Source organism: Trematomus bernacchii, unplaced genomic scaffold (genome assembly GCF_902827165.1).
Source record: "Trematomus bernacchii unplaced genomic scaffold, fTreBer1.1, whole genome shotgun sequence".
NCBI classification, from domain to species: domain Eukaryota; kingdom Metazoa; phylum Chordata; class Actinopteri; order Perciformes; family Nototheniidae; genus Trematomus; species Trematomus bernacchii.
The window spans coordinates 26,674,754-26,690,772 of NW_022987739.1; the positions used below are offsets into that span (position 1 = coordinate 26,674,754).

Genomic DNA, 16,019 nt, shown 5'->3' on the forward strand with positions numbered 1-16,019 from the left:
CAGTCGCTGGTTTATTTATGTCTGTATAGGCCGTTGTTGTGAGTGTGGACGGTCGGAGCATATATACTGCGTTAGCTTAGCCAATCTCCATTCAGAAAACACGCATTTTAAAACGTTTTTCGACCTGCCGTCTGTCTGCAGACTTGTCAAAGCATTAATTCATGGTTTTTACTAACCGGTATCAGTATGTTGTTACTTCGGCATCATTTTGAAATGTGTATTACAATTAAATCACGGTCAAATATGTTCATTTTGTTGTAGTTGCCAGCGATTCTCTCACTAATTTATCATACTCAGCCCGGTTGTTGGCCCGGAAAGAACCTCGATTTTGGAGGGCCAGAAAAACTGTGAAAAAGTACCAGCTAGCCGGAACTACGCCTAGTGGAAACGCAACCAAAAATGGTACGCTTAAACCGCGCTGTAGTGGAAATGCGCCATTATAGAGTCGAGTTATATTGCCCTGTAAGTTAAAGGTGGGGTAGGTAAGTTTGAGAAACCGGCTCGAGATACACTTTTTGTTATATTCCATGGAATGCTCTTAACATCCCGATAGCAATGAATATCTTAAGTGCTTTGACAAAAAATCCATAAAAAAATGTCATCTGTGGAAGCCGTAGTACTGTAAAAAGCACGACCAATCATTTTAGCCGGCCCGGCTAAAATAACTGGATGGCCTACCTGCCTGTCAGCCTTCCATCTGTGCACAAACTTATCTCGTGCCCTCATTGGTCATGTGCGCGTTCGTGTGTGTTGGAGGAGGGGCTCTGTAAGGAAGTGGCAGATTTTTTCCGGCTGTGTATTTTCAAATTCTAGCGATCTCGAGCCGGTTTCTCCAAAATTACCTACCCCACCTTTAAGTTATAAGATTTGTTAGAAAATGTTTTCAACATGAATTGACTGAATTTATTTTAAAAGTGGGCTTATTAACACCTGCATACTACTGTGTAAGATATTTGTACATATATATTCAAGAAGTACAATATAAGAAAAGCACAAGTTTCATTTGTGGGCCATATTTCATTATACCTTTTGAATTATCAAACATAAAACATAAAGTCCTGCACCTTTGTGTATGTTTCTTTCTTAAAGCCGCAAACACAAATCTTTGTCCCCATTTGCAAAACAAAATTGAAATTGTTATTTTACCTCAATGTTTAAAAAAGTTATATATTGAAGTCTTATTTTTCGCCTTATTTTTTAGTTTTAGTAAAACATTTCATATACTTTACATATTTTATTCCAAGTTAGTTTTTACGAGTGTACTGTTTCAAATATCATTTTATTTTATTAAATGTTTTAATTATTTAATTATGTTTTTATTTTCTAATTGTGATTTTATTTGATTATTATTTTATTCCTGCATTTATTTATGTGTTACTTATGTCATACTGTCCTCCACCCGGCTGCTCATTGTGTGCATAAAGGTTCAAATTCACTCAAAATCACATCAAGACCTCTAGTTGGACGTTCATGATTTTAAAAACACATTGGCTTTGGTCCAGAGGTCTACAGTATGCCTTGGTTCTTCATGCAGGTGCTCAAGGTTCAACACCCAGGGGAGGGACATCTTTTGTCTTCTGCTGTTGATGGAGAAATAATGGAGAAATTGTCCCCACCACTTTTTCTAACAAAGTGATTATATCCACACAGCACAGTATATTTCTAGGCTCCAAAATCAATTATACCAAAAAACAACTTCATATTTACATATCAGGAATTGCACATTAAAAAAAACATATATTATATACCGTTAGTTAAAAAGTGCAGAACAAGCAACATCTATTTTTGCAGCAATGTTTCGTGCCAATTCAAGTTTATTGTTTTAGAAGCCTGAACCACTTACAGTACATCCTGACCTAATTTATAAACATTTTTAATGATTAATCCCAATGAGGTAACTATTACAATGACAATAAGCAGTCACATTAACTTCCACAATTCTTATCACCGGATTTATTTGAAAATAATCATAAAAACACAAACAACAAAAATGCAAAATAATTGGAAATAATTACATTTGAAAACAGGTTTAAAAAGGAAATAAACGTGAAAAGCCACAAATAGTTAATATTTGCTTCACTCCAATAATGAGTCAGCCTGTGGTTTAAAATAATAAAAATATAAGAGCTAGGAAGACATAACCACACAACATTTAAATATAAACAAATTATTTGCCACACTTACTATAACATATGCCAGAAATAAGAAAAAGGTGATTTGAAGCATCATACTGGACCAAAGATTTTCTCATCTGTGTGTCAGCTATAGATTTTGTACTCTGCTGCCATTTAAATGTGTAGTAGTGAATGCAGCAGCAGCATAATACATATTAGCGAATATAAAGTAATAAGTGAAGCTGAGGAAATTGTTTTCTATCCAAATGTAACAGTATCTGCTTTCAGCTTAAAATATTCTAAAACGTGCTGAAATTAATCAATTAAGGTATTCACAATTTCCTTATCTATGATGAAAATGTCTAAAATAAAAAAAACACCGAGGATTATTCAAGTAACCAGTTTTGCATCCGAGTTTCCCCCCCCAAAAAAACAGATTATTATGTGTAAAAAAACTATAATATAAACGGATATACTTTAAAATAACTCACTCGGCATGTATTTAAGTGCATTGATTATAATAGCAGTCAATGTTCAATGTTATTGAAAAGGAAAGCTAAAAAATGTAAAGGCACATTGAGTCTAATAACATTTTGTGAAGCAGCTAAGATGCAGATAAAACCCATTTCAAGTAGTAGAATTTTAGATATACATACTTTTTCAGTCTAAATATGGGATTTCAAGATTTTTCAGACTCATACCCTGAATTTCTATGACATGTTTGAACAGCTGTTTGGTGTTGTAGCGGTGGGTCGGACCTCTCCCTCTCTCAGACACCAAAGATGATCCTGATGTCGGCCAGGGAGAGTTTGGTGGTGGTGCTTCCCTTCCCGGAGAGCACGTTCTGGGCCAGCTCCTTCTTCTTCCCCTGCAGTACGGAGATCTTATCCTCCACCGTGCCGTCACACACAAACCTGGAGACACAAAAAACGATTTGATTACACACAAATATACCAAACTATTACATACTTATGACAAACAGACCACCAACAATGAGGAACATTCAATTAGGGTCCAATTTAGAAATAATGTTAGGATACTAATTTCCCATGAATCTGTGGGTTGCTTCCTACATGACAAAACAACTTCATTTGATCTCTGCTTTTGGAAACTTCCTTCCACAATATTATTATTTTCGATTTAATACCATGAAATACAACCTTTTACATTCATACTGTATAAGATTAAAACACAACATATGAATGCTGCATTTACACAAACAACTTTTTAGCCAATAAGGTCTATAAATGCTTGATCTTTTTTACATTAATGATGAAACAAGCCAGACAGATAAAGCTTAAAGTCCAGTTAGATTTGTGCTGAAATATCGATTATAAGCTTCTGTATTTACAAAACACTTGCCAAACACCATAAAGCAATGTTCCTGTAGTTTCCATGCATTTTGCAAATCTGGTATGTTTTTATTTTGTACTTACTTGCAATGTTAAATATACTATTACATATTAAACATTTCGATGCATTCATTTAATAAGGTACTTTTATAGTACTAATCTGCTTTAGGCCATTCAACTGCATTGGTGTTCTGTCAATATAGATACTGCCCTCTTTGCATTATGCAACATGATGCAATAGTAATTCTGATTATTGTTACCTGTGGATTGTGACATCTTTAACTTGTCCAACTCTGTAGATCCGGTCACAGGCCTGATCCTCCAAGGCTGGGTTCCTGTCAAAGTTCAAAAGTATTCAGAGGTTAAAACATCAACCTTTCTCAACCTGAACATGTCCAAAAAAAGCTCACTTCATTAGTAGCATTACACATTCATCCGTTTGTGACAAATTCACTACAGAAGGGACGGTTTTTAATCGACTCTTTTGGGTTTGTGTGCGTCTCACCAGTGCATGTCAATGAGGAAGAGGTGATTTCCACCAATAAGATTAAGTCCGACCCCTCCAGCACAAAGAGACACCAGCATCACCTTTTGGACAAAAACAGAAATATTAAATCAGTTTTTTTTGCATTTAATCTCAATATGTTAATTCTTACACTGGTCGAAGTCCAGTTAGGAAAACTGATTCTAAGCTAAACTTTAGAAACTATGTATTTACATGTGAGACAACATGAATGTGAGTGTAGTAGAGAGTTTTGGTCGAGCTGTACCTGTGGTCTTTCTGGTTTAGTGTTGTATTCTGCGTTCATACCCGTTGTCTTATTAAACTTTACTTTATTGATTTACCTACAAATATTCTAAAACATGCTGAAATTAATCAATTAAGGTATTCACAATTTCTTTTTCTATGATGAAAATGTATAAAATAAAAAAAAACACCAAGGATTATTCAAGTAACCAGTTTTGTATCCGAGTTTCCCAAAAAAAACTGATTATTCTGTGTAAAAAAACATTAATATAACCTGATATACTTTAAAAAACTCAGTTAAAGCAGCATGTATTTGAGTGCATTGAGTATGATAGCAGCTCTGAAATTAGGGACATAATGTTATAGAAAATCTCAATATGTTAATTATTATACTGGTCGAAATCCAGTTAGGAAAACTGATTCTAAGCAAAACTTTAGAAACTTTCGTCCACTAGGTTTTTACATTTGTGTGACAGCATATACATGCGAGTGTAGAGAGTTTTGGTCGAGCTGTACCTGTGGTCCGTCTGGGTTCGTGTTGAATTCTTCCACCAGGTCCATGCGGCGTTTGGGGTTGACCGTCCCGTCGATGACAGCGTACCTCAGGCCCATCTGACGCAGGTGAACGGCTACAATTTTCAGCATGCTGGTCCACTGGGACACGATGACGCTACACATGACCAGAGGACAGAAACAACAAGTAGATTACACACATGACGGTAACATGTATTGGTGTCTTAGAGTTGTTCATATGGTAGTGGCAATAAAATAAAATGTGTTTTTTACCTTTTCTGATTATCACCCTTCTCTCTGATTGCATGCAGTTCCGAGACAATAGCAGCAATCTGAAAGAATAGTTAGTTCATTTGTTGATAAATCTTAACGAAACAACACCACTGACACAGGAAGATGTGTGATATTCTGTACCAATATGCACTCACTTTGTACATGTAGCCTTTAAGTTATGATAAGTCAGTCAGATCTTCATAAAAAATGTCTTCATCCACTGTCAAGCAATAGCTTCTTCTGATAATTTATATAGACTTTTGAAAATGATGTAGTAGCTACAGAAGGGCTGAAATAAAAATAAATAACGTGTGACCTTTACTAAACAGAGAGCACATCAAAACTCCTCAACCATGGTGGCCTTCTGCGAGTAAAACAATACCCATCCAGCAGATATCAGACACACATTCTTCGGTGGGTTAATTGCAGAGTTAGGCTGCTTTGCACAAAGGACGCCCACCTTGGTGCTCTCACTGGTGTCTTCAAACAGCTTTGAGGGGAAGCGAGTGCCGTTCAGGGCCACAGTGTCAGTGTGTTGAGGGTCTGATGGGGAGGGGCTGGAGGAGAGGCACAGAGCGTTCAGCTGCTCCTCCAGAGACAGGACGATCCCGTCACCCTGCAGCTCCGACGTGTCCAGAGTCTGAGCAGAGAGAGACCAGGACATCAGGGACTGTGTGTAGTAAGCAGCTGTTTGTGTGTTGGCCTTTTTTTTTTTCTTTATTAAGGAGTGCAGATTTAACAGACAATACAACTATTTTTTTTTTTAACATTTCCTGGTTCCTGGTTTCTTATTACAGGAAACTACCCCTCTTTTGTTACATTACATTACATTACATTACATTGCATTTAGCTGATGCTTTTATCCAAAGCGACTTACAATAAGTGCATTCGATCAAGAAGATAAATACTTGAAGAAAACAGAATCATATAAGTACATCAGGTTTCATAGAGCCAAAACATTTCAAGTGCTACTCAACTGGCTTTAGATAAGCCAGTCCTTTGTTAGTACATAAGTGCTTTGACAGTAATTTTATTGCTCGAAGTGGAGTCGAAAGAGATGAGTTTTCAGTCTGCGCCGGAAAAGGTGGGTCGGCTTTCTGCTGTCCTGATGTCAATGGGGAGCTCATTCCACCTTTTATGTTACATATAAGAAAACAAACAGAATCCCCCCAACCTCACAAGAACTGGAAAATTGGTCACAGCATTGTATTACTTGTAAAACGAATCTTTTTGATTGAAGAGAAAATAGTTCAACTGTGTTAACGCATGTATGTGTGTGTGTGTGTACCTTCTTCAGTAGTGACAGGTGACAGCAGCACTGGCGGAGGCGCAGCAGCAGGGACAGGATGTGCACGGTGCTGGACGCCTGCTGAGGCTGCTGGGAACTGGAGGCAGCCGGGTCAGACTGGGACATACCGAACTCCTGGGCCACTGGGGAGGAAAGACAGACACACACACACACACACCACAGACACACCACAGTTAGTAAAGGTGACACTGTGAGACTTACCAACAAAGATCTTTGAACAAATTATGTGTGACAAATGCTTCAGTCAGTAAAAATAACTTAAACTAAGCTTAAAATAGTTATATAGTCATAAGTCTCATTTCAAATGTTTCCACAAACCAGATCCTTATACAATATAATTAAATCCTGCACTTTTCAGCAAAACTGTGAAACCATTTATGACTCGTCTGTGAAACCTGTCTCCACTGAACTACAAGCTGTTTACAGACAGCTGAGTAAGGGAGGTTGAAAGTAGAATCTGTAAAAGCTTTATTTAAGAGCTATCTATATACACCAATTATCTCACCTTTGTCAAAGGGATTGGAACTGGAAGCCTTTCCTTTTGTCGCATCAGTCCCTTCATGTCTCTTCAGGTAGTTCTGCAGAGTCGATCTGGAGGGAAAGAGCAAATCACCATTCTAGTTTAAATTCAAGCTTTTTCATTCATCCATCTAACCGACGATGGGATCTGTTTTTTCATAAATCTTTTGATAAATAAAAGTTAAGTTGTTTTACTTGGATTGGGCAAAGACGACATCATACACAGCCTGTTCGTCCTTTGACAGTTTGAGTTGGTGCACCTCGCAGGTACGATCAGGAAGAGACACCTGAAACATTCAACAGTTCAGCCAGAACCAAGAGTGAGTGTGTTTACATGAACCAATTGACACCTAAGCTGCAGCCTGCAGGGAGTCAGATCTGTTACTCTGAACAAACCTAGAGTTAGGATTGACCAGATTCTCTGCATTCATTTAAAGACAAGTCAAAGTGGAAGGTTTGTCCGTCCTACCAGAGGTTTTCCGGACGAGTCCAGCTGGGTTTTGGTCCGTCGCAGCAGCAGAGTCCTGGTCAGGATGTTGAGTCTCTCTCTGCCTCGGTTAGAGCCGTTATCTACCTGAGCTTTCCACAGTTTGAACTCATCAAACGGAGAACAGCGCAGAAACCTGAAGAGAGACAGAAAGTGAATAACAATAACCTCATTACAATCAACAAACTTATCGGGTCTAAATCATTTCTGAAGAAAAGCATGATTTTACAGAGAAAATGTTGAAGAAGGCCGTTTTCCGGGCTGGTTAATAAATACACATTTTTAAGGTTGAGTCCCTCTTTCTCCATCTGATCATTTTGTTAACACGGTCGAGGCGATGATTTCCAATGAAGGTATGTTTGTCTAATATTTCAGATAGTATCTCAAATAGTATTTCATAGATTTCAACCTGTAAAGTTGAATCTATAGCGCCACCTCGTGGACATTAATACTGCAGTTTCAGAAAATCAATTAATCAGTTTAAGACTTTAGTAGTTCCTTAATTTTAATAGGTTTAATCTCCTTGGATAGCTGTTTTTATTCACTTGTATTCTAGGTTTAACGTGTTCCAATTTACTTGAATGTACAGAGCACTTTACCTGAACAATATCTGCTATTTAATAAACAAAAATCCCAACCTTTATGAATTTGTTCAAGCCTTCTTCACATACTTTCAAAAGCTTAATAACACTCGTGAGTTGCTTAACACAATGCTAAACACACTTAACTTACTGGTAATAGTGCCTACCAGCATTTCTGCCAGGTTAGATTTCAAACGTATTAATTGTTTTCTCACTTGAGCAGCGAGTACATGTCCAGCAGGTTGTTCTGGATGGGGGTCCCGGTGACGGCCCAGCGTGCACGGGCTCTCAGCTGACACACGGCCATGGAGGTCTGCACCTTTGGGTTTTTGATGTTGTGGCCTTCGTCCAGGACCACCCGGGCCCAGGTCACTCGCAGGAGAGGACCGGAGTTTGACGGCTGAGGAAAACCACAAAGGGATGAAGCATCTGCCGGTGTCTAAGTTTAGTGTACTGTAACTATGTCTTATTCACACCTGACAGGCTGAATCTGAAGCTTTAAAGCTGATCAATGCTTAGAGTGTTGGATGGATTTCTTAGAGGCATGGGTAGGAATATCCTTGTCCCCACATTTATGCCTATTGGGCGATAAAACAGACATTCCAAAACTGACAAAAAGTGCTCATTCAGTTTTAATGGTTGGCATAACCTCAGCTGCCAGAATTATATTGAGACACTGGAAAGTGTTAGGGAATCATTTGCTTAGGTATTCAACCTTCGACCCAGTTCATCGTGTTCTCTCTTTACCGTCTCTTTTCCCATGGCATAGTTCTACGGCCTTAGGGTATTGCTGCTATCTCTCTTAAGGAGGAGCAGCTTGGGCGCATTGTTGTTACCAGTCTATGACAGAGCACAAGCCGCCATGAGGTAGTTTATTTTATGATCGCTGTAGTGTCTGATTGGTAATCTTACAACTTTGTATTTTTCTGTTTTCTTTTAACCAGGAACACTTAAAGGTGTGGTATGTCATTTTGGAGAAACCAGCTCGAGTGCGCTAGAATTTGAAAGTACGCAGCCGAAAAAAATCTGCCCCTTCCTTCAGACTTCCTTACAGAGCCCCTCCTCCAACACACACGAACGCGCACATGACCAATGAGGGCACGAGATAAGTTTGTGCACAGATGGAAGGCTGACAGGCAGGTAGGCCATCCAGTTATTTTAGCCGGGCCGGCTCAGATGATTGGTCGTGCTTTTTACAGCGCCACGGCTTCCACAGATGATTTTTTTTAATGTATTTTTTGTCAAAGCATTTAATATATTCATTGCTATCGGGATGTTAAGAGCATTCCATGGAATATAACAACAAGTGTTTCTGAAGTGAATTACCTACCCCACCTTTAACTACCATGTTTTGTAGCCTGACCTTCCTCTTTCTGTATGCTGTACCATGTGAGCTATGTACCATGTATGTTCATAAATAAAAACTTGAATTACAAAAAAAAAAAAAGCTGAAATCAGAAGTGCTGCTTTCATATACATATAAACACTATAAATGACTTACCACATGATCAGTATCTTTGCTGGGTTTCTCAGCGTCCTCCTTCTGGACGGGGGCCTCCTTAGAGACCAAACTGTAAGTGGTCACCACCACATCATAACCTGCCAGCCTGATGGAGGACAGAGAACACTTCATTCAGTTCAATTGGGTCTGCTTCAACACTCTTTTAAACTGGAATGAACGTTTCTGATTAAGTGTTGAAGCCTTTAACATATAATAATTAATATATCAATCTGAATTGTGCACTACAATATTCTGCAATTGATATACACGAGTGATTTTAAAGCAAATTTTCAAGAAGAAATAGGGTAGTAGAGAGAGCAAAAAGAAAACAGTGTTGTGTGCAGAGTTCCCGTTAGCCGGTAATTACCGGACTATGACCAGTAAAATATGCTGAAGAACGGCAAATCTAAATCTCTCCGGTCAAAATAATTTCCCCTTATCAGTTGCGCCACTTATGTGACAGACAAGAATAGTCAATTCTAATGTCTAACACTTAGTGTGGAGAAAGAGATGTCCTGTATGGGTTGATTGTGCGTTGATCCGAGTCGACACACAGCTCTGCATGATCACCTGCAGCGGTGAACGGAGCAAAACACACACTTCAGGTTAGAATATCACACGTAGCTATTTTAATTACCTCTCAAACTACCTAAACTAGTTATAGATATGTTTAGTTTTACTGTCGGGTCACTCATTACTGGATCCGCGAGCTGCATGAGACTGGCGGGCTGTCAGGAGAGAGAGAGCGCTCCGTTTATTATTCCCGTGTTATTGTAAGTCACTGTACACTTTTGAATAATGTAGTTAATCTACTATAATTAGTTTGTTTAATATCGAATCATATCAATGTGTTTTAAAGCTCAATAAATAACAAAGAAGACCTTTGACCGGCACTTTTCTCATTTTGTCCGGAAGATTTAAACTTTAACGGACATTTTGACCTGCAAAAAAAATTCTAACGGGAACTCTGGTTGTGTGCAAGTGTGAATGTGAACCCTCACACTTTGGCACTTCTCTCGCGGTTGGGTCCATGGTACAGGCACACCGACAGCTTGCCTGCCTTCAAACGTCTGTCAATCTCCATCTTCCAGTGGTGGACCAAGGAGGCGGGACAGATGATCAGAGTGCCTTGAGACACCACCAGGCTGGAGTCTACAGGATCATCAAACAAACTGATCAGAACTATCAAACTCTGAATACTTAGCCTCACATTTTACCTTCAGAATACACACAAAACAAAGAAGTATTAACTTATTTAAATATGATCAGCAGTATTGCTTATATTGCTCTATTCTATCATTACAATGCAAAGACTGGGAACATTTTTAATCACCAGTTTTGGAGATCCAGCCCTCGGCCTGCTTCTCTTCCTTCTTTTCAACTTCCCCTTTGCTTTTCTTGGCCAGTATGAGAGCAATAATTGTGAGGGTTTTCCCCAGACCCATGTCATCCGCTGAATCCAAAAAGAGCATGAGATGGAAAAAATAAGGAGACAATTAGGATTTGAAGCCTCGTAAACAACATTCTCTGTTCACTGGATGTAAATGGTTTGTCAGATTCTTGTTACAATACATAAGAAAATCAAAAAGATATCTTCAATAAATTATTTCCATTCAATCTCCTGTCTAACCAAACAGCTTGACTTCATTTTCGAGGGAAGAAATAGTATCAATTTGCAGATTGTTGGAGCCAATTTGCTTTGGGTTGTGCACGGGGTTTGTCTATGTGTGTGTGTGAACGCGTCATCATCCAATCTGCGCACCTGGGAGCATGGGAGGTAATTAACCTATATATGTGGGCACGGGTGATTAGCTGGGATGAGAGGTTAGAGAGGAAGCCACACGTTTTTCAACCGTGTTGACCGTGATCGTTATGTTTCAACCAAGATTTTAGATAGGCCTACGTGAGTCGTAAAAGAACATTTTAACCTTGGAGAAAGAAATAAAAGCATTACAAATGACGTCATGGTGGACCTCATCCTTCACCACAACACGCGTTGGGAACTCTGACTGCTAACCTCCATGAGTGGCCTTTTTTGATGTGCGATCGCCGCTACACAGATATTTCACAAGTTAACATCTCACTGACTTGCTTTCACTTCTTGAAAATGATTCTTTCAGCTGTATCTTACATCCTTGATCAAAACATTTGCATCAGTCTTCATTGTATACTTTTAATAAAGATGCTGTAAAAAAAACAAAAACGTACCCAGAATTCCTCCACAGGGATTTTGGGTTTCTCTCCAGAGCAGCCAGGCCAAAGCGCTCCTCTGATGGGCCAGGAGAGTCACCTGAATAACCAATCACAATAAAACAATGTCATAAGAGTAACATGATGGACCAATTATTGTTATAAAAGCTGAGAAGTGCATTGTCTGGGTGTGGGTCCACATACTTTATAGAGCATTGTATATTGAAAAAACTGTCCAAATGATATAATAAATACATAAATCCCTAAGTCTCATTGTTGGTATGAGATGTTCTGAGTGAAGGGCTGATGTAAAACTGAAAGAGTGTGTCACCTTGATGCCCTTGGGGTCAGGGACCTCGGCCTCAGGGTCGGGGCAGGACTCCAGGGATTTGTGGAGATGGTCGGTGGCCTCGCAGGTCGCATTTTTTACCGCTAGTAGACGGTTGTTAGTCATCCTGCCACCATAAAAGGACTGAACCTCTGACATCCATGAAGACAAAGATGACAGAAACAAGGTGTTTGCATGAGAGATACAAGAAAAACTGTGTGGGAGGAAATAAATGTAGAGAAAAGGAGCCAGATTTTCAGAATACACAAGGTTAATGCTTTAAAAAGGTCCCCTATTATACTGTTTTTCATCAATATATTATAGGTCTCAGATACAAACATGCCAAGTGATTGGCTCCAAACACCAAACAGATCATTGCAGCGTCCCATAATCCCCTCTGTTTCAGCCCTGTTTCAAAAGTGCTGATTCTCTGTCTGTTACTTTAGATGAAAATAAGGAGCCCCTCCCCACGCCCCTCTGAGAGATATTTGGTTAAAAAGAACACAATGGTGCTCTAGGAGGAGATTCAGGTGATAAGGTGGAGGGGGGGGGGGTTACCTTGGTTGGTGATTGGCTAATGGTTACACAAGCCAAAACATCGTTATGACATCATAAAGTGGCCAAAATCTGATCAGCTCATTTTCAGACAGGTCTTTATATAAATGGATCAGGACAAAAAGTCAACCTACCTCCATGCATCTGGGGGTGACCCTGGCTCAGCTGGAGCCCCAGGGAGCTGCCAGAGGCCCCGTGTTGGGACAGGCCCGGGGCGGGGGGGGCGGGGAGCAGGATGGTGCCCCCCTGCCGGGCGAATGGGTTCACCTGGCTGCTAATTGGACAAGCATCCGCACTTTTATGTCCAGCCTCGGCCTCTGAAAAAATACATTTCAGTTCCAGGGGTTAGAAACTATAAAACCATATTTATCAGAAAAAAAGCGTATTGTTTGGTAAAAAAAGCGGTATTTTTATAAACATTATATATATTTATATTATTCCTAGTGTACAGGGAGTGAGTTACCAGGCTGAGAAGCAGCAGCGAGGCTCATGGACTCCAGGGCGTCCTCCAGCTCTTTCACCTGAGTCCTCAGCCTCTCCCCTTTATCAGGCAGAGCCGCCAGATTCACCACAGACAGAGTCGCCTTAGGAGGAAGATAGGAGGAAGATGATGGGTCAGAGGACAGACGGACAAAATGTGATACATATAAAAGATGCAACCCTAGGACAAAAACTGTGATTCATTTGTTTGAAAGCCATAGAATCAAGTTCACAAATTCAACTCTTGTCCCCTATTTTTGAAGGTTTTGCAGTTGTTATCTGTAGTACTAAATACTGAAGACCGTGCCCACTTAAATATTTCAACGATAAATCAGTATTTGCTGGTCTAGGTTATAGGTGATTAAAAGAATGTTTCCCTGTCTAGAGAGTCAGAGATACTGTTCCTTCAATCATACCAACAAAATATAACATTATTTATGCAGCACTTAGAAAAATAGTAACCCAATTGCAAGTGGTAAACAAAACCAAGGATGTTACGAGCAGTAAAATGTGAATACAAAACAAAATAGCCTCAATTAAAACCATCTCTAAGTCTTTCCTAGGGAGGGTGCATCTAGTATGGCTTACCTTTTTCTGTTGGAGTTGAGCAGTGAGCAGGCTGTGAAGCCCTTTAGGAACTTCCTGTTGACCTTTGACCTTAGGCTGGAAGCCAGCGAAGGTGGTCAGGGTCTTTTGAACTGCAGCAACAGGAGATTTCTGAGTCGCAGGTTTCACTGACACCAACACGACATCATCATCATCATCATCATCATCTTCATCATCATCTGGTTGTGTTGGTTTGGTAGATGTGGGGTTCCTGGTGTTATCAGAGTCACTGGACACCGGGGTGATTTGACTAGATATAGGTTTAGAAACGGTCTCTTTTACAGTAGGCTTGGTTTGTTCCACCAGAGAGGCTTTACCCTTGTTTGGATGCTGGGGTGACTCCTTAAGAGGATCTTGTAAAGTTGTATGTACCTTCTGGGGGTGAGCACCCTTAACATTGGAGGTAGAAACTGTTTCTTCTGTTTCTCCTTGCTTTGGGTGGCGCTCTTTAGTCTTGTCTTGCACCTTATCTGTATTATTTTCCGCACCGTTTGCTTCCGAACTGTTTCTCTCCTCATCGGAAACTCTCTTCTTTACCTTCATCCCCGGTGGCAGTGGTTTACCTCGGTAAGAATCCTCTTGATTCACCTTTTCTCCAGCCACCTCCACATTTTCTTTCTGAAAGCTCTCTCTTCCCTCAGCCTTGTGACTTGGCTTACCATCTTTCTCCTCTCTTCTTTTCTCTTCATCTCCCCCCTGATGCATCCTTCTCCACTCAGAGTCCTTGTCCGTCTTGCCACCGGCTTTAAAGGGGTTTAGGACGGGTGGCAGACAAGAGGGCTGAAGCTGGGTGTAAGATAGAGGGTTTCTCTTATCTTTCTCTGGCTGCAATGATGGAAGACAACATATATATATTTTTTTTAGATTGGGAATGAGATGATTGTATAGTCGGTGATTTAATTTTCCCCATGTCCAGTTATATCTCCTTGCTCTAGCATATGTGGTCTCTTTGGAAATCAATACAACATACATTTTGAACATAAGTGTGTCAATGGTGTGTATGGTGTAATCTTACAGCAGTCCAAGGCACATTTCCACACCACTTCTGGCCTGCCTTTTTGCCATCAATGCACCTGTAGAACAACCTGGAAAAAAAGAAGTCCCTTAGTTCAAACTGCCTAATGTAAATGTAAAACTGCAACTGGTGTTACTTTTCATTTTGTTTTGTTGCTTCCTGTTTTGGACCAGTAAAAAATGCACCCACCTGTGGCTCTGTTGTTGAAGACTGTAGGTGAGGGCCTGGAGCTCCACCATTGAATCTTCATGTTGGAGGCAGTGGGATGGAGAGATGCTAAGGGAGATGATAATACAGTTTAAAAACAGGGCCATACATCTATGCACAAATACCCCTATTTATCTCTCCTAACAACAACATTAAGGAAGTAAAATCTAGAATTTGCCAAACAACTCTACTTTTATGCCAGTGATATTTGACAATGACATGACTCAGAACCAGAATGTATATGGCTTATATGAGTGGAATATAATTGGATACCAATATGAATAGCACAGCCATATCAGTGTGTGCCTATGAGAATAATTGAGGTTTCAATATAGGAAAGTAAGGACATACTATTGAGGGACATATAGCTTTTTCCCCCAATTACAAGGATTTCAATTGATGTCACTGCATGTGGAGTTGCTTGGATCCACCCTTCACTTTCGATATCCTCTCTTAATTGGTATCAGGGATCAGTTAGGACATTTGTTTTACTTTTAGATGGATCTGAATTATACTGAATTCAGTATATTTGCTTTTAAGAAGTGTCTCTGTTGTAATTGTTGTGAGAAACTGTGTTAGGGTTAACCTCATGTAGTAGCACTTTAAATGCTATAAAGCTAGTGCATTTGCAGTATTTGAATAATGCTGGTTGATTCCACGTATTATAGGTGGATTTGGATAAAAAGTGTCAGGTAAATGAAATGTAATGTAATGTAGGTGATGTGACATGTGAGATTACCTGGCCACATGACAGAAATCACAGCCTTGCTTGTCAACGCAGACGAAGTAGCTTTTGCCTTTACTTGGTCCATCTTTAACGCCCGTTTTTAGCATACATATGCTGCCTGCATGGGGGACGTTGAGAAAGAGATGTTGACTTAATCATTTAGCTAAACTTTCTTTACAGCGCAAGACAGAAACGAAAATGCGTGGACACATTTGGTTTCGTTAATTCAGACCTTCAACAGAACATGCCTTGTCATGCGCATTTCTAGCATAACTATGACTTTTGGAAACTAAACACAATATGTAGCTTTATATTTTTTATAAGAAACACTTAACTAATTGTGACTTACCGTGGACATTACATAAAATCTTCTCCATTGTACTGGCACATTCACTTCAGTTTCTGTTGCTTGGACATGAAAATGAAAATGTTCGTATGAACCAATCGCATCAGTCAGAAAACACATCCGGTATATACATACCAGAATAAATGTCGACGTACACAATTTTGGATA

At 39.7% G+C, this 16,019-nt stretch overlaps 1 protein-coding gene across 1 annotated transcript; it reads right to left on the bottom strand.

The window, feature by feature from the left end:
* Positions 1-1,780: 1,780 nt before the first annotated feature.
* On the bottom strand, positions 1,781-15,946 carry ttf2 (transcription termination factor, RNA polymerase II). Its single transcript, XM_034147590.1, has 23 exons — positions 15,855-15,946; positions 15,518-15,623; positions 14,761-14,847; positions 14,572-14,641; positions 13,539-14,381; positions 12,934-13,054; positions 12,605-12,787; positions 11,919-12,067; positions 11,606-11,687; positions 10,731-10,850; positions 10,399-10,549; positions 9,398-9,503; positions 8,112-8,296; positions 7,298-7,451; positions 7,024-7,115; positions 6,815-6,900; positions 6,289-6,431; positions 5,461-5,640; positions 5,001-5,059; positions 4,731-4,884; positions 3,972-4,054; positions 3,727-3,801; positions 1,781-3,028 (listed from the first exon to the last, which is right to left on the bottom strand). The coding sequence occupies exons 1-23, from the start codon at positions 15,880-15,882 to the stop codon at positions 2,884-2,886; spliced, it is 3,402 nt and encodes a 1,133-aa protein (XP_034003481.1). The 5' UTR covers positions 15,883-15,946; the 3' UTR covers positions 1,781-2,883.
* Positions 15,947-16,019: the final 73 nt, after the last annotated feature.

Bases quoted from the DNA above. Each gene is read 5' to 3' on its own strand.
- ttf2 (XM_034147590.1), bottom strand. From the start codon at position 15,882: ATGGAGAAGATTTTATGTAATGTCCACG. The intron at 14,382-14,571 runs GTAAGATTACAC...CCATCATTGCAG, and splicing joins GAAATGTGCCTTGGACTGCT to CCAGAGAAAGATAAGAGAAA. The intron at 3,802-3,971 runs GTGAGACGCACA...GAACTTTGACAG, and splicing joins TTCCTCATTGACATGCACTG to GAACCCAGCCTTGGAGGATC.